Below are 18,107 nucleotides of genomic sequence, written 5' to 3'. Positions count from 1 at the left end.
GTATCCAAGTACAAAAGCAACATACAGCCTACAGGAATATGGTGAAGCACATATTTAGCATCTTACCTTCTGCAGATAGTTGGCAACAACTGCTCGGTGTGCATCTAGGTAGTTTTTGCTGTCAATCACATCCCTCTCTTGCACTCTCTTCTCATAGTCCTAAAGATATTTATTACAGTTTGTGCTTCAATATATATTCAATACTTTATCACATATAAGAAAAAATATGAAGTATTTCATTAATAATAATGTATGGACCACAGAAAACCACAGCAGAGTGAAGTTTGAGGAGTTTGTGAATTATTTCTCGTTCATGTAAATCTATTTTTAATGCTAGTGTATAAAACATATGCTAAATTTTCATGAATAGAGACAAGAATACCATTCAGTTACAAGATTCATGTGGTTTAAATTACAATGAATAACTTGACAATTTCCCTCTCTTCTTTGAAAGCTGAACTTTGACCTGCTGTTATAAACTGAAATTCCATTTGAACTGGAAGTGGCTTCACTTATTGCAGCTTTAACAGGAAGAGTTCTTTACAAACAGAAATGATGCAGTCTTCTTGGAAGATGGTCAGAAATCTGAACTGTGTTTTCATACTATTAAGTACTTTTCCAAATAATTAGTAATTACTTTTCATAGGGTGTAAAACTCACTTGGTGAGTAGAACTGCACTTGGTTCTTAGGGAGAAGTTTGTTGGTGGCATATCTCTCAGGGCTGTGAGAGACAGATGGACTACAGTGAAAGCTCTACTGAGTGATGCAACTTCTATCCACAAGTTTAGGAAAGTGTCTCATAAAATAAGAAGAGGCCGGAGGTAACACTCTGCTTTCAAGCAAAAACCAGAGCTTACAAGAGGCTCTCCCAGGATCTGAGAATCACACTGGCTTCAGAACCACAGCTAGTATTGTAAAAGTACTCAGTAAAATTAATCTTCAGGTCTGAGCTCTACCAGTAAGAACAAACAGCTCAATGTCTAATTAGTGTCCTCTAAAAAGCAAAGGGCCCCTGGGATTGATTATATTCAATTTCTTCACAAGTGACCTGGACGAGGAAACTCAGTGTACTGACAGCAATTTAGCCAAGGATACTTGATTAGGAAGAGTGGTTAATGTGAGTGACTGAACCATAGTTCAGAGGGCTCTTTATGACTTAAAACTACGACAACTGAAGCCTCAATTATAAAAAGAAAAAATTCTGTATTGAGGGTCAAAAAATTTCATGCACTGGCAGAGTCTGGAAATCAACCAGAAGAATAACAGCCATATTAAAGTAAGTGTGGGTTTAATGACAACCAGTGACATGTTCTTTTGGCAAAAGGCAAACCACAGGATAGATAAGGATCAGCATGTCCTACAGACAAAGAGAAACTACTATCCTCTCCAGCCTGACACTGCAGAGGGCATGCCTGACATACTGCAGCCAGTCTGCAGCAGCCAATTCAAGCGGCATTTGGAGACAATGGATGAGATCCACTGAAGGGCTACTAACACAGCAAGAGGCCTAGAGGACATGACCTGCAAGAAGAGGTCAGAATCTTAGATTAATGTACATTTGAAGAGACTTCTGGTGGCCAACTGATCCAAACTCTCAGAATCAGAACAACTCCAATTAGAATGCTCAGGGCCTTGGATTTTCAGTATCTCTGGAGATGGCAATTTTACAAACTTGATGGACAATGAGCTCAAGAATGTGAACATGTTCTTTGTGAAAAATGTTTTCATTATGTTTAACTGCAATGTCTTTGGGAGTAACTTGTGTCTATCATCATCTCACCTCTAGGATGAGTCCCTCTCTGTTTTCCCTGCACCACTGGGCACCTGAAGGGTGCAGTAAGAAAGCCCCACAAGCCTTGCCTCCTTAGGCAAAAACAACCTCAGTCCTTCCTGCCCCTCCCTGTAGGTCATGGCTTCAGCAGTGCACGTATTCTGACAGCTCAGTACTGGACTGGCTCCAGTGTTTCAGAGTCTTTCTTGCACTGGGCAAGGTGATCAGATTCATCAGTCTGCTGAGGAAGAGATTAATGAGCAATGCAGGATCTGCTCACAACTCTTTGAGGGGCAAAAGGACAGGGTGCCAAAATCATCTCTCTAGTTCCAGACAGTACAAGAAGGGAAAGCAGCCATTAAACACAACCTGGAAGGCTCAGGTTGGATGGGACTTTTTTCTTTCTTTTTTTTTTGAACAATCTCTGGAAGGATAATGAAGCACTGGAACAGGTTATCCAAAAAGGCAGTGGAGTCTCCCATTTAGAGGTTTTCAAGACTTGGCTAGACAAATAAACAGCTGACCTCATCTAGTGCTGGCAACAGTACCACCACTTCAGTGGAAAGCAGGACCAGATGATCTCCAGAGAATATTTTACAAATAGTATTTCCATGATTCTATGAACTTCCAGACCTATTTGCCAAACAGCTAGTAAATCAACTGGGAACAAATCACTTGAAACTTAATTTTGAAGATCACAGCACATAAAGTAAACTCGGAATGGGCAATCATGGGTTTATCCAATTTATCTTAATGGAAAAAACCAACAAACCTCCATCAAAATAATTCTTAAACTATGGTTTTCAAATTTTGAATGATTACATAAAATGAATGAAAATAGCCCATAAAATGAACTGCATCAGAAAGGTGCAGCAAACATGTGGTGCATCTTTAAATAAAAGATACAGAACTAATCTAAACTTACAAAAAATAATAATATTTATTGCAAAGAGATATGTCTGAATTAATAAATATCTTTTAAAAATATTATCATACAATAGAAAGGAAAAAAACAATTTTTCAAGTAAATCTATGTCAGAAGAAGTAGGGATGAAACAGCATTTGCCAGAATCTGAGATGACTCTGACCCTCCTAAGCCAATGAACATACTAAAATGTTCCTTAGCTACATGAATTGCTAAGAACAAAAAAAAAAAAAAAAAGCATGAATTAACACTAATAACAGAGTTGAGATAAAAATAATTGAAGTATAACCCAAATAAAAAAAATTGCACACATTGCATTTCAATAAGGTAATTAACAGACAGGCAAGGGCATGGTAAGCTAATTGGAGCAATGTACTAAAACAGAAATATCTGTAACACAGGCTCTAATGAAACAAAAAAAAGGTTTTAATTCTTGTTAGAGTCATTGCTTCTAACAGTCATCCCCTCCCCCAGAAAAGGGCTCAAAAGCTAATAGGCCTAAACCTGAAATATCTCTAAATTACCATTTTATATCTAAAATCACTTTTTTAAAAAGTATCTCAACTTTAACGAAAACTACTAACTCATAACATTTTTGCCTACAGCAGTTTTTCTGTTTTATTTAACTCTGAATGAAGTATGGCTGTGGAAATATTGCCTTGGAAGGAAGCTAGTTTAATTAGATGAAAATACCACTAGAAAAGACTGAAGGAATAATTTTTTTTTTTTTTCATGTCAGCATAGCTTTACATTCTTTAAAGAAACACTTGACTTAACAGCAAGTCAAATATCATAAGCATTTAAACTAGAAAAGAAGTATTTCAGAAAACATTCTACCTGGAAGATTTTCTCACTGATTTCTCGTTCATGTAAAGGGACTTGCTTGTAGTTTCTGAACTCTGCCACCTCCTCATTTCTGAGCTGCAACAGTCGGAATCTCTTTGATCTATTAAACTCCTCATCAGAAACAAAATTAAATTCTTGCTGCAACTGTTCCAATCTGAAGAAATCAGGAACGTGTGCCTCTCCACTTGTAGTAATCTAAATTAGTAACAAAAATATGAACTTTTTCATACAAAGTGACAAAAATCTATAAAATAGCTTTTATAAGTTTTGCATGCATATTGCAAGGATGTTCATTTTAAGCAAAAGCAATAAAGATGGATCACACAGACCAAACACCAAGTATTTTATAGCAGTGTTTTGCTGAGCAAAGCACATGAGATTATACATTACAGAATGTAATAAAATTCTATTTCCTTGTATCATAAACAAAAGATCAGAGAGTATGAAAACTATAACATGCCAGAGTAACCTAGGAAACTGTACAGTAAAGGAGATCCATTTACAGAACTTCAGCTTTGTAAACAGCTATGCAAATTAAACAGCTATGTAAATAAACAGCCATGTAAATTAAACAGCTATGTAAACAGCTCCTCAATTTGTTGTTTAGAAAAGCTGAAGCCTCTACAAAACCCGAGATCTCTGTGCAATCCTCATTAATGAGCAGCTTCTTATCTAGTACCACACAAGTACATTGGAAATTCCCTTGTACTTTAAGGAAACAACAAACTCAAAATCCGTATTTTGTTTTTAATTTATTAACTGATCTGTATGCACATTCCATTACACCTATTTTTGCCACTACTGAATGAATTAATAAATCATATTCATTAATATGTAAACAACCCAGTACTAAATGCATTAATCATATTTTTAGTAGATATTTTGCTTCTTAACATTCACACAAGTATGTCCATCACAAATTCAAATACTGCTACCTCCCTGGATGCATGCAGATTGCCTGGGGAGGTTCTGGTGATCAGGAGCTCCACAGCTCCAGCAGCCCCTCAGCTCTGAAAACACCACTCACCATGATCAGCTGCATCAGAGCTGCATTGTTTGGGTCATTGGGATCAAGTTTTGCTTCAGCTGCCCACTTAGCTAGTTTCTTCATATCAGTTAGGCCTGACGTGCCAATGGATGCAATAGCATCAATATTTTTTAAAGCACTAAAAAGACAGAATTGACACAACTTACACCTAAAACACATTTGATTTAGCAATATAAAAAAAGTATTTAAAACAATGTTAGAAAAACCCAAAAAGCTCCCCACAACCAGAATAGTAGATTCCAGTTCACAGTTCTTAGTTGTAACTATGAAACTGAGAGAATGATCAATCACAAAGCAAAGTAAACGGGAAATATGAAGGAAAAGATGGAAGACAACTTTTATACAGCTAATAAGGTGCTTTTTGATATACTCCTGATATACCTATGCTATTCCATGGCGCTGCAAGTAAGAAGATAAATTGCCTCACACAGTGAAAGGTAACATAAAAATGTTGACAAAGAACGTCTCAGACATACAGTCCTTGCTTGTGTTGTATCTTAGCTCCTGTCTCTGACCTCTCCTCCTGGATGGTGCTTTCAGCTCTGTATTTCAGCCCACATCTCTGCCCCCTCCTCACTGCTTCTGCACAGACCCTTAATCATCCCCTCACCATGTCTGGGACTGCTGCCAGCACTCTGCTCTGCCTGCCACATCCAGACTGCACGCTGCCTGGAGAGGACACTGCCTGAGCTTGGGAAACCCTAGCAGCCTTCTCTCTTGTGATGCAGCACCACTTATGATCCTCCCTGTAGCTACCAGTCCCAAGTCTTCATCCTCTGGGTGCTCCCACTCACTTTCTTGTATTCAAGGAAGTATGGTAGGTAGTCTGGAGGCCATTTGTACACTGCCCTGCTTGCCATCTGCATCTTCTCTCAGGAGCCACCTCTGAAGGCTCACTGCTACTCAAATCTTGACACATAAGGCCAATACACCAGGACATGTGTGTTATTTATTAGCCAAATACCCCTGCAGTGGATGTTGCCCCTTCTCATGTTAGGGGTGCCAGTTTGTCTTTCATCTCTACTTAACTTGAGTACTTTCAAGAAAAATTTAAAACTTATAGGTCTGTCTTGTGCTTGGTTACAAACAAATACCCAGCAGTTACTGGAGCAGCAGATAAAGAAGGAACATCAAGTTTATCTTTAGGCATCAGTCTTGAACAAATGTCAACTGAATCACATTTGTGCTAAAAAGCTCATGGGCACCAAAAGCTAACATTAGTCATGAAAATCCTGTCTCTGACCTTCCCAACAGACAATGGAAAGTCACAGGGTGCTGTTCATCTCCACAAGGTGTTTCAAAGAAGAGTGTTTCACAGAAAACTTCCTTCTGAAATTCTTCAGTTTTCCATTTATTATAGTGATTAGTCTCCAGAGTTAAAGTTAGCTATTGGGAATCCATCTTTACATTTTAACTTCATCTATTCTGCTTTCACTGAAGTCAGCAGATACTGATATATTGATCAGCAAAGTACTTGAATGGCTGCAGCTTGGTTAACAATAGTAACAGAATGATTTGTAAGCCAATGTCTAGCCTCTACATAAAAACAAAACTGACAAATGAATCAGCTGGAAGAAGTACACATACTTGCTCAGTATTAATAACTATGGGAAAAATTTTAAGGGTTTATAGTGAAGGTGCCTAAGGATGTTACAAAAGCAGCCTTTATGTATCATCTCTTCAACTTTACGGAATTAAATAAAAGCAACAAAATGGACAAATAATCTACAATAACCAACTTGCAGCCTCAGGGCAAATTAGACATAGCCTCTCCAAATGCACTTCAGATAAGAAAGAAGTGGAGCTTCTGCTCTCAGCAAAATAATCACAGGAAGGTTCCTTGACAAGATATTCACTCTCTATTAGAAAACCATAAAATTGAATTAATTAGCTTGAATTTTCTAGAAATAATAGGCTAAAAAGTATAATTTCTAACTAAAATACATTTACTAAATACATGTACCCTAAGATATCTGCAGAGGGTTACAGCACAAAGTAAAATATCTAAATATGAGGAAAAAGACTTATTAAAGTCTTGATTATGAAATAATTTATATTTTTTTAATACTAGTACAATCAGTTTTCCATGAATCACTAAAAATTCATGTCTTATTACCTTGGAATGCCTGTGTTTTGCTGAGATACTGGAGGAATTAAGGGGATTCCTTTTTCTCCAACTGCCCAAGAGACACTACTGGATACTTTCCCAGAGGTCATGAAAGTCATTTTGTTGCTACCATCAGCTTCAAATGAAAAGGACACACCTATCAAAAGGGAAAAATCCAAAGTAGTATTTATACATTCAAACACAATATCTTAATATTTTTAAAAACATTCCAGAAAATGAATAGTCAAATAATCTGTGCCTTTGTATAAAAAGGTTCATGTGGAACCATGGTTCTGCTGTGTGCTGTGGGGAAGAACTCTGTTCTACAATAATGAGTGAAAGATTCCATTGCACCTACAGAAAGGCCTTCCATGTGAGCTGGAAGGAAAGGCTATGCCAAAGGCTCATTGTTTTCCTCCACAGAGGCACACCATTTAATATTTCTGGTACTTTTCAGATTCAGCATACTGATATTAACAAAACAGAAATTCCGAGTCTAAAGAATTATGTATGACTGCAAAGTCAGTCCTAAAGCTTTTGACACACAATTGTACATATGGTCATCATAGACAGTGACATTTACTGTATTGATTTTTTACCCTATTTTTATCTCCTCATTTTTTATCTATTCTGCTCTAACTTTATCTGTATTTATATATGGCAAATTTATGCAAGTCAGTCATCTCACAATGCTGTTCAAATTCATTATACACACTTGCAAGTCCATATGCTGCTATGTATTCTTCATTTTCCCTTTTGTTATCTCTCCCTTATTTTATCTTTAGCCTAAAGCCCCAGGGAAAAGGTGTGTGCAGGTTGCCTACAAAGAAAACAGGGGGACAAAAAATTCTGCATATACACTTCTGCAGACAGTTTTACAGTGGTTTAAAACATTAAAATCATTGGAGCTATAATGATTAGTATCTGCTTGCTCTGCAGTGTCAGAGGCCTGATTACTCAAATGCTCAAAAAATACCAAACATCTTTTATAGCTTGTAAAGCTCCATTAATACAATACAACAAATAATAAACAGACACATTTTTATTATGCAGCGCATAAAATTAGTAAGAGATAAAAATTCACAGCAAACTCCAATAATAAAAATCATGACAATTATGGAAGACTCAGGTACAGAAGCTGTGAAGGCTGTTAGCAGGGCGTATTCTGAAATCCACTCCAGCCTCTTACTGCTACATGGTTGCAGCAAAACAAGAAACACTGAGCTAAGGAAAGCCAGAGTCCTCACCACTCCCAACTCCTTCATGATCCAGCACCACACGCTGGTCACTGCTGAACTCGATTTCCTCCAGGGGAGCACTGCCTGTCAGAACTGCAGTCTCAGGAACAGGTAAGAACACTTCAGCCAACAGGGTGGTACTGCTGATACCTGTAGTTTCATAAATCTAGGAAAAATATACGAGGGGGGACAGAAGAAACAATTTACATGGAAATTCTTGAGAAGTTGAAAACATATTGCAGGGTATTTAGAGAAAAGGTTTTACTATGGCTTAAGCATGAAATAAATAATTTAAGGCAATTGTATTATTTCACTTTCTAAAATATCCAATTAGCAGACATTTTGGCAGCTATCAGCAGCTTTACTTGATGTGAATTCTTCCTACAAGTCCATCTTCTTCATTTTTCTAGTGCACCTGAGACAAGTATAACAAAGCCAGGCTTTCAAGAGCGTCACTGTACAATTTGTAACTGCTTGAGACATTCCCTTGGATCAGCTGAAGATCCTGGAGGGATTCTGCCTGGCTCATTCTCCCTTGACATGAAAGGCAGGATGTGGCACACAGTCCCCAGTCCTGGCAGCACTGCAGGTTGCTCCTCTCTTTCCTAGCCAGCTGCAGGCTCAGAGTGATCTCAGTGGTTTCTCCATTCAATTGCTTTGAATCCAGGAAAATGGTCTTCCTTCTCCTTTTCAATTTATGCATTAAATAAATAAGCAGACAAGGGGTTTTTACATCTTTCCCTGAACTACCTGTTTTACCCAACCAGAGGAGTCTTGTAAAGGGAGAAGCAGGATCCTGATCCTATTTCATATTAACTCTGAAAAGTATTAATGTAAACCATTTATTAATTCATACTTGGAATTGGGGTTGGCAGTACCTTGATTTAACTGCACTGCTGATCAAGTCAAGCGCAGTTATGGACATTACTAGAAATTATTTTTTTCCTTCTTCCCCTCCAGTAAACATTATGAGGGTTTTACTGTGTGGAAAATAACATTTTAAGATGACCATGTTAGTAATTTGATCTGCAACACAAATCAGTTTTTCCAAAATCAAGAGGCCGATCCACTAACATATTTAATCACTAGTCCCGATTATTTAATTTCTCCCATCCAAACTATAGCTTTTTACTATATATTTCTAGAAAGCATAAGCATCAAAAACATAGCAGCAAAGTTAAAGACAGGGGAAGCAAGGAAGGAGGGTAAGATTGATGATTTACAAAAGGTCTTTCACAAGTTTTTCAGTCTTTATGGCACTATCACAGAGCAAAACACAAGCACTGCAAGAGTAATTACATTTTATATCATCTTTAAAAGTTATTGCAATAAATCAACATCTACCTGTAGTTTCAAACTCTCTGGCCAATTGATTATTTGTAAATTGAAAATCTGTCCAAAGTGAACTCTAAAATCGGAACTTATTGGTCGGGTAACAGTCCTTGACACTTCCTTGGAGTTGAAAAGGACTTTAATAAATGCTGAGCGTTTCTTCACATCCTCTCGTCGCAAAACTTCTGCTCTGTAAATATGTCAAACAAGCTATCATAGCATTTTTAATAACATTTTTATTATTTATCTTTAATGAAAATCTGATTTTTCATGGGGAGACAGAACCCATCTAAAAATAGATGGTATTCCTCCAAAAAAGTCAGTATACAGGAATGACTTCAGAACTCTTATTTAACAGGTGTTTTATCTTCTTGTGAATATAAAATGATTTTAAAATGATCAAGTAAAATTTTGGATCCACAAAAACTAACTCCATATAAAAGAAGTTATTTATGAAAAATAAAATTCTCTTCCACCCTCTTCCTCCAAAGCACAAAAATTATATCAAGTTAAAATTTTGAAGTTTTCAGCCATTGGGAGTACAACAGCCAAGCAGTATTCCCTGATGAGGCTATTTGTGAACCAAGTACAAAACAAAGCAGTGTTTAAATTACTGAAATACAGCAGATGTATGTTAAATTGTGTGCGCAAATACGGAAAGTAACAGAAAACAAGTGCATTTATTTCTTTTATCCACAGTGCAGTCTCTGGTTTAGTACACAATTCCTTTCTTTTCCCTTTGTTGAGTACAGCAGAGACTCTGTGCAAAGGACTGGCTAGTGAGAGTGGTACTGCCAGCAGTGACCCAGAAACAGTGAAACCAGTTTCTTTGTATCTGCACCCTGTTCTGTGCAGATGCTCATGGAAAAGCAGAGGGTTCAAAGGGATTGTGCAGACATGCATTTTTTAAGTGCACTATGTACAAGGTTATATGTGACTTGAAAATTAATTAAGTTATATCACCTTCAAAAGCAAAGGTTTCATACTAGGTGAAACAGAATGGTGAGCTCATGCATCTGAACTTGTATAAACAAGCAATTAATAAACCATAGAAATTCACAAATAAGGTAATTTGCTGGCCAACATTTATCTTACCGAGGACACTGCTCAGTTGGAGTTATGCTTCCTGAGAGGGTCAGCTCAGGAACTAGAATAGGCTCTCCAGGTTTCCTTCTGCAGTTGTCAGCTTTTTCTCTAACCTGCTGCTCTATTTCCAGGCTATTGGCCATTTTAGGAGGGATGGGTTTTATGCGTTCCTCACCAAAATCATGATCTTCTGATTCTTCATCTACAAGAGTATCTTTTTTCTTTTTCTTCCTGGACTTCTGCATATAAAAACAATAACCTTCTTTCTGAATGTGTTTCAATCTCTGCAATTTTTTCTCTTGTTCTCTTGATTCACAAGTGCTAAACACAGATGGTATATGTACAGTAAAATGACAGTATAATTTAGTATTACACACAAACACATAAAAGATTTCTCTCATTGTAAAGGACTGCATCAGTTTCAGAATTCAGCAATACATTCCATTCCTATGCTTCAAAATAATAATGTGTTCCAAGCAAAACATTTACTTAATCTTCTCCACCAACTTTTAAAATCAGCATGTTTCTTGAACATTCTGGCTAGATGCTGCCTCCTCACTTGCCTGAGCTACCACGTACATTCTGTTAGGATTGAAGGGAGCTTACTCAGCCAGCAGACACAGTTGTTTGAGATACACTGTCTGCACACACACTGACAAAACAAACGCACATGTGCCACAAACTCTGGAGCACAAGTGTTGCTGGCTTAGCAATATCTTTAGCATGAGCAGAATGATCCTTTCCCTCCCTTGTGCCAAACAAGAATAAACAAACAGAACAACACAGGCCTTTCAGCATCTCCTGAGCTACAAAACTCCAGTGTTTACATGCATGCCCAGCTTTAAACAGCTGCTAAACAATTCCTCCTTCCACAGACTTCTGGATTACTTGGAAGTACAGCTTGCTTGGAAACACCAAGCCACTTCACAACTTAACACATCATAAGCAAAAGAGGAAAGAGAGCAAACAGATTCTGCTCATTAACTAAAGCAGAAAGCCAAACAACTTGTTCACATATTGTTCTTAAAAAATATTCTTTCTTTGCTGAATTTTGTGTTATTCTTCTTGCTCCTGTATTCGCTCTTAAATTTATTTAGTCCCACCTAGCTCTAGTGTGTTTGATTCATTTCTAGTAAGAAACCAACAGGAGTGATTAAGTTAAAAAGTACTTTGAGTAAAATAAAATAAAGCACTTCAGGGTAAGAAAGAAAGGTAATTTCATTCTAAAAGGAAAGAACCAAAATCCTCTTAGTCTCAAGACAGTTTGTGACTATCACAATAAAAAGATGCCCCAATGGTATTTGTGAAGGCACGAAAGAACAGTTTGCATTGGGATCAATGTTCATGACTACCTGCCTTCATTTCAAGGTTTACACTTATTAATTTTATCCTACAAGTGAATCTACATGATGCTAATGAGTCATGTGCCCACTTGTGTTCTGATAACAGGAATTTCCAATTCCTGCATATTGGCCTCTTCTCAAATATTTTAAAGCTTTCCATAGAGGCTGCATGTACATGAAAAGACTCTCCATAAAAGTATCAGCAGACACACTAGATTCTTGAAAACAGTATGTGAAGCATTTTCTTAAGCTTTATTTTTCTTTGGTATTCAAAAACCCAGGGTGCTCAAGCTGGGCAATAATCATAATAAAGTATAATCACCATCACCCCAAGGAATCCAGTATACTGCCAGCTAACTGTGAAAGCAAACCTGATTTTGCCACAGCTGATTTCAAAGATCATCTTGTTGCAGGGTGCTGCTGCAGCACCTGTACTTCCCAATATCCCAGAGAAGCACAACTGAGACCTTAACTACAGCACAGATTCTTAGCAATAAAGCTTTTCAAAGGTGAAATGCTAGAATATTAATTAAATCTTTCAGACATTCCTAAACATAGTGAGGCATTCCCAAACACATATTTACACAAGATATCAACTGCTAGCTCATTAGAAACACCCCTAATTATTCTGCTTCATCACTCATAGACACAAAGTTCACCCATGCTTTTTCTTTGCAAGAAAGAAATTAATTTAACAGAAAGGCTGCAAAAAAACTGAAAGAAAGAACTGAAGTACTGAAAATCAGTAGCAGAAAAACAGTGCCTCACAAAAACCTAATACATTCTAATTTTTTAATTAACAACTACCTGACTGACAAATTCTAAGTAGACAGAATGTATTTGAACATAAAATATACACATAACTCTGAATTTTTTTTCTGTATTAGAAGGAGAAATTTTTGACACATTTACTAGTAATTTTTTTTCTGTGAAGTTGAATGATTTGAACAAACCTGTGTCTTCTTCCAGGATTTCCAGTCATGTAGCTCAGTTTTATACTCCTCCATTTTCTTTTCATATTCTTCCATACATTCTTCTAGCAATTCCTTTATCTCAGCCTGGATTTCTGCTTCATATGCTTTTTCATCTGATTTCTGATCAACCTCTTCTCTTCAAAACAACAATTAGCAGCATGTTATATAAAATTACATAAGCATTAGAATTAAGTCTGTAACATATAACAAAAATCTACTTCTCTCTGAATTAACTTCATTATATCAAAAGTATGTTTTATTTAAAAAGACTAGCACAGATACTCTTAACTGTTGATAGCAGATAATTTCATTAACTCCAGATAGTAACTTTTTTTACTTATTAGTCTGCAGACATTCCTTTCTGTTACAGTTATTACTTTTTTAAACCTTTCCTCTTCCCCAAACTCAAAAGGAATAGTGGCAGGCTCAAAGTGCCAGCACTGCTCAAAGTCTTACTTCTGCATATCAAAATTCTAAGTTTCTAAATTAATTAATCTTATTACAACTCAAATCAATTACAAAAAGTGTTATCAAGACATACTTTCTCAAATAAAGTTTCATGGGAGTGTTAGTGAACTTCTGAAAGTCCCGGAGGGATTTAATTTGTTTCCAAACTTTGATAATGGTCTTAAGCAATGTTCTGTCTTTTTCTTGTTCAGCATCACGAAGTCTTCTGGTTTGTCTAGAAATACACATACATAGCACAAGATCAATCAGAATTGTCTCACTCAGTGGAACAGATTGAAAACTTGGGATACCAAAAGCCAAGTGACAGGGGTTTCAGGCTGATTGATGGCTGCAGTGGTTTAAATCCAAGGAACATAAAACCCAGACTTGAAGACTGCAGGATTTGATTTCCTCCTATATTCCAGTCTCTTTCATTTGGAACAATCTGACTTCAGTTAAGTCTGTTCTGCAGAGATCTCACAGTTTTCGGAAATGCTTATTACAGCTGTACATAATTAAAAATATTTTAAAGCAAATTCATGTAAATAACAGCCCAGAAAACCTACACTGCTGCTGTGAAGTAATGCTCATTATATGTGCACATTACAAAAGATGTTTTAAACTTCATATGCCTCTAGCTCCAGTAAGAAGGACCTGAAGAGATGAAGTAATGTAAAAAGTCCTTTGACAGATGTAGAGGATTCTTAATACAAACAAAATTAACACAGTCTTTTTTGTGTCTCAGAATTGATATTTCACATTTCAACCCTCTAATTTGTTTGTAAAAGAGCTATTTATTAGCACTTTAAATGACCATCATGCACTTCCAATGTAAATGTCCATACAGAACAAGCACAGGCTGTTTCCCCTATTATCCTGGTACAAAACCAAGTCTGTGATTAAAAAAAAAACAATGTAAACTAACACATTGCTACTTGTAATGTTCAGAGAATGTGGAAAACAGAGAGAGAGTTAGAGGTAAGAGAATAAAGACATCATACATCATTTAACAGCATAAGCCAATCTAGGGAAAACAATGAACAAAGAAGAAACGCAGACTTCAGAAAGCAATATGAGCAACTTGTCCACTTCATTAGCTAGCAGTTTGCACATCACTTACACATGTAGCAACCTTTTCTTTTTTGTCTACCAGATGATGCCAGAAGATGAAACACGAGGAACACAGAGATCAGTAACCACACTTATCTCATGTATGGGATTTGGAAGTAGGACCTTTCAGCAGAGAATCATCTCTGCTAAAATACATTACCCACAAGAACCTGAATCATAGAATGCACAGCATATGTTGGCTTCCTGCTTCAGGAAGTGAAGATGAATTTCCTAATCTGCAAAAGTTTTCTTTATTCAGATGACATTTCTTTCTCAAGCCAATGGAAAATTACAGCTTTGATCTCCAGAAAGCAAAGGGTATACATCTGTTATGTTATTGCAGGGTGGAGGAAACAATCAGATTATTTTCCATGCTATATGTCTGTAACTTCTCACGAGCGTTCTACATTGACCATCAGGGAAATGCAACGTTAAAAGAGAGACAAGGCAGGTCAGATGATTTTACCAACATAAGTGGTCCAAGTTAGTACTGAATACCATGACAGCAAAAATTCCTGAGCCCATCTGAGCTTCATATATGTAGCAACGTCCAGTAACAGAGCTGTAGCCAAAATGAATTACAGATATGAAAAGCTCTAGAGTAATCCCAGCCAAACTCATCTCATGTTACTTGAGCAACACTGATCTCACTGATTTCAGCTGAATTTCTCCAGATTCATAATAGCATGAAACTGAACTAAAGCACTCCAGATACAGAAAAACACATCAGATACAGAGAAGATGTATTCTTTCTTACTGGAGTTCACCATCAAGCAAGCCTCAGGTGCCAAAACCCAAGAATCTCATTTCCACAGTGAATATTCCCATCTCCATTCTCATGCTTTCCCCAGGGACAGCTCCTGTCTCCAAGTACAGGATGGTAACTGCACACCTCCTGCTCCTTGTCCTCTAGCAGATATGTTAATGAGATACTGATAAAAGCGATTCCATTTTCAATGGAAGGAATCCCTTTTCCTTCAGTATAAAATAATAAATTATAGATGGCTTTATGTTCTGCCTAAGAGGAGTGTGTGGATGCATAAGTTTAGCAGATGTAAAATTCAAGGCTGAAAGTAGAATTGGTATTAAAAACATTTTTCTTCTTCATATTGTGTGTGTATAATGTGACCCATTACATCACTTTATAGTTGTTTCTTTAAATGAATACATTACTGCCTACTCTTAGATTGTGAAAATCTTTCAGACTTTTGTTATTTGCTAGTTAAAAGGCTGTTCAGCATGGATATCCAAAGTAACTTCTTTTTTATCATACTGCTAACACTTACAGCTCATCACTGTCCATCTGCCAAAAATAATACAAACTGTCACTACTAAGCCAAAAACTGTAGCACATTTTTATAACTCAGCTTTTCTCCAAGAACAATAACTGTGATCTTGTAAAACAAAATTCTACCACTTTATTTGTATTAACCCATTGGCAAAAACATGGCCCAAATACCTGAGAATGGGAAGGAAATCAAGAACATTTGTGTAATGAGGAAGAGGATGGAAAAAACTAGGAGTTTTGTCTGTTAAACAAATTACCTTATTGCACTGCAAAAGCTTTGTGCATCCAGCCGAAGTCTACTGAAACTGTAATTAAATTTAATTATACAAAACATACCAGTAAATAGCTACTAAGAAACTAATAAACATAATCAAATTAGACCACTTTTGAATGAAAATTTCAGCCTAAACTGTATTTTCTTCTTAATGTTTTATGCAACTTATCAGTGAGAACTCTACCCTAAATAGCTCTAGAAGAATTTTGAGGATTTAAAAGTCTGACATGAATCATATTCTGTACCAACACTTAAAGGAAAAAAGGAATACAAGTTTAAAAGCCAAGAATTAAATTAATTCATACCCACCTGATCTCCATTTTGTATTCAGGTATGCTTTGTTGAGCCACAGGAACACCATCCCCACCAGCACCTTCCATACTGTACTGCACAGCACTCCTCAAAGCATGCAGCTTGAACAAACAAACAAAAAAGGCAATTAACAGATGCCTTAACAAGGTATCCAGTGTGCTGCACTTTGAAAGGAAAGAGCAATTAGTAATGACAGAAAACCCTGAACTATCCTGATTCTGCATTTACAAGGTTTTGCCATGTCTGTGAGGTGATTCCTCAGCATGACATTTTAATTAGGATCCCTGGATATGGGAGGAAGAATCACTAACTTTTATCACTGCAGATCTAATCAAGAGGAAGACTGATCTAGGGAGCATTCTGAAAGCTCAGGAATGAAGGGTGGAAGTGGATAAAGACCTCAAGTCAGCAAAAACCCCCAAGTTTCACAAAATGTCGGATCTCAATATCTCAGTCCTGAGATGCTGAGCCTCCGAGACCAGCTTGGGGGTCTCGGGAGTCCTGGAATGTTGCCAGAAGTGTCTGGTAGCTGGACTTTAACCCTACACAGGAGACGACAAGGATGAAGGCTTCACAGGGCCTCACCGGGGTGAAGGGTGGAAAGATTAGTTAATTAGAGGGTGAGACACAAGGTTTAAGATTTATGTACAGGGGGTTTAGAGGAGTAAGATGGAGGAATTGGGGTGTGTCCTGTCCTCCTCCTTCTTCCTCCTCTCCTCCATCTTCTTTGGCCACGGTGGCACCTTTCTATTGGTTATTACTAAGAGTACACCGAGTTATAACAATAGATGGTATTGGGGAAAAATGATAAATATTGTATACGTAGCAAAGGGTATAAAGATAGGTGCCTGCCCCGGAGGGAGACACAGTGTGCCCATGGCTGACTGCTGTGCAGATCTCTGTTGGGCTGAAAGAACATCTTTTAGATAAACAATTAATAAACATAAAACCAGAAAGAAGAACTGAAGCCTCTTCTCGTCTTTCGATACCCGGGCTGTCCCAAGGTCACCCAGGGCCTTTCCAGGCCCCTCAAACAGCCGAGATAAACCGGACACTTGGCGTTCCCTGGCTGGGCTCCACCACCACAACCTTTCGGGGGAAGATTAACCGGACATTTGGCTTCCACTGGGTGAGCTCTGACCACCACAACCTTTCGGGGGGGCACCACCACCACCTTCAAAGCCCTGAAGAAAAAGAGAGAAGAAGAGAAAAAAAGCCAGCAGAGACTGCAAAAAAAACCAGCAGTCACTGAGAATTCCATCTCTCAGTTTCTGCCGAAGAGAATTCGTAGCAGAACAGCCCGGACTGGAACCAGAAGGCGCCCTGGGTCCACTTCTCGTGATCTGCTGGACAGATCGAGACGTCCAGACTGCTCTGGCGACAGATTTGGTAAGAAAGCCTGAAAATAAGAACATGGGAGGCACACCTTCCCAGGAACAACGGGAAATTTTGTCCACCTTATAAGGTGTGACACAAACATACAAAAAATTATTAGCTCTGGCCTTAAAAGGCCAGGAAGACCCCCGAGACGCACCAGACGTCCGGGGGGGGGCCCTCAAAAGAGGGGGGAGCAATGCAAGACTCCGGAAAAAATTAGCTCTGGCCTTAAAAGGCCAGGAAGGTAGACCCCCGAGACGCACCAGACGTCCGGGGGGGGGACTCTCTGAAAGAGAGGGGGGAGCAAGGCTCCAGGAAAGAAAAAATTAGCTCTGGCCTTAAAAGGCCGAGTGAAAAATGCTCTTGGAAAAAAAAGAGCAAGAAATATTATTAAAACACCCGGTCCCAAAACCCAGAAACCCTGGGAAACTCCCAAAAAGCGTCCAGAAAGCCCAGAGAGCATGGAGGACTCAGGACCGAGGGGGAGAGCAGGGGGGGGAAGAAAAAGGGATCGGGGAGGCGCTCTCTCGCGATGCAGCAGCAACGGAAAAGGGAAGCCAGGCTGCGGCAGAGCAGGCGGGGAGCGCGGGTGAAGAAAAAACAGAGAAGGCGTGTTCAGATACGGCTT

The 18,107-nt window shown here is 38.0% G+C and overlaps 1 protein-coding gene across 2 annotated transcripts in view; it reads right to left on the bottom strand.

The window, feature by feature from the left end:
• CC2D2A (coiled-coil and C2 domain containing 2A) overlaps positions 1–18,107 on the bottom strand; it is a 56,681-nt gene that overhangs the window by 20,937 nt on the left and 17,637 nt on the right. For both annotated transcript variants that reach the window (XM_064711808.1, XM_064711809.1), the window contains exons 10-19: positions 16,100–16,203; positions 13,213–13,353; positions 12,651–12,807; positions 10,364–10,593; positions 9,281–9,458; positions 7,946–8,102; positions 6,708–6,855; positions 4,571–4,709; positions 3,535–3,738; positions 67–159 (exon numbers count right to left, since the gene is read on the bottom strand). In XM_064711808.1, coding sequence (XP_064567878.1) covers positions 67–159; positions 3,535–3,738; positions 4,571–4,709; positions 6,708–6,855; positions 7,946–8,102; positions 9,281–9,458; positions 10,364–10,593; positions 12,651–12,807; positions 13,213–13,353; positions 16,100–16,203 — 1,551 coding nt within the window. The remainder of the gene's footprint in view (positions 1–66; positions 160–3,534; positions 3,739–4,570; positions 4,710–6,707; positions 6,856–7,945; positions 8,103–9,280; positions 9,459–10,363; positions 10,594–12,650; positions 12,808–13,212; positions 13,354–16,099; positions 16,204–18,107) is intronic.

This window comes from Zonotrichia leucophrys, chromosome 4 (genome assembly GCF_028769735.1).
Source record: "Zonotrichia leucophrys gambelii isolate GWCS_2022_RI chromosome 4, RI_Zleu_2.0, whole genome shotgun sequence".
In the NCBI taxonomy this organism is placed as follows: domain Eukaryota; kingdom Metazoa; phylum Chordata; class Aves; order Passeriformes; family Passerellidae; genus Zonotrichia; species Zonotrichia leucophrys.
Note: the sequence above shows the minus strand (reverse complement) of the source record. Positions and strands in the feature narration are given on the sequence as shown.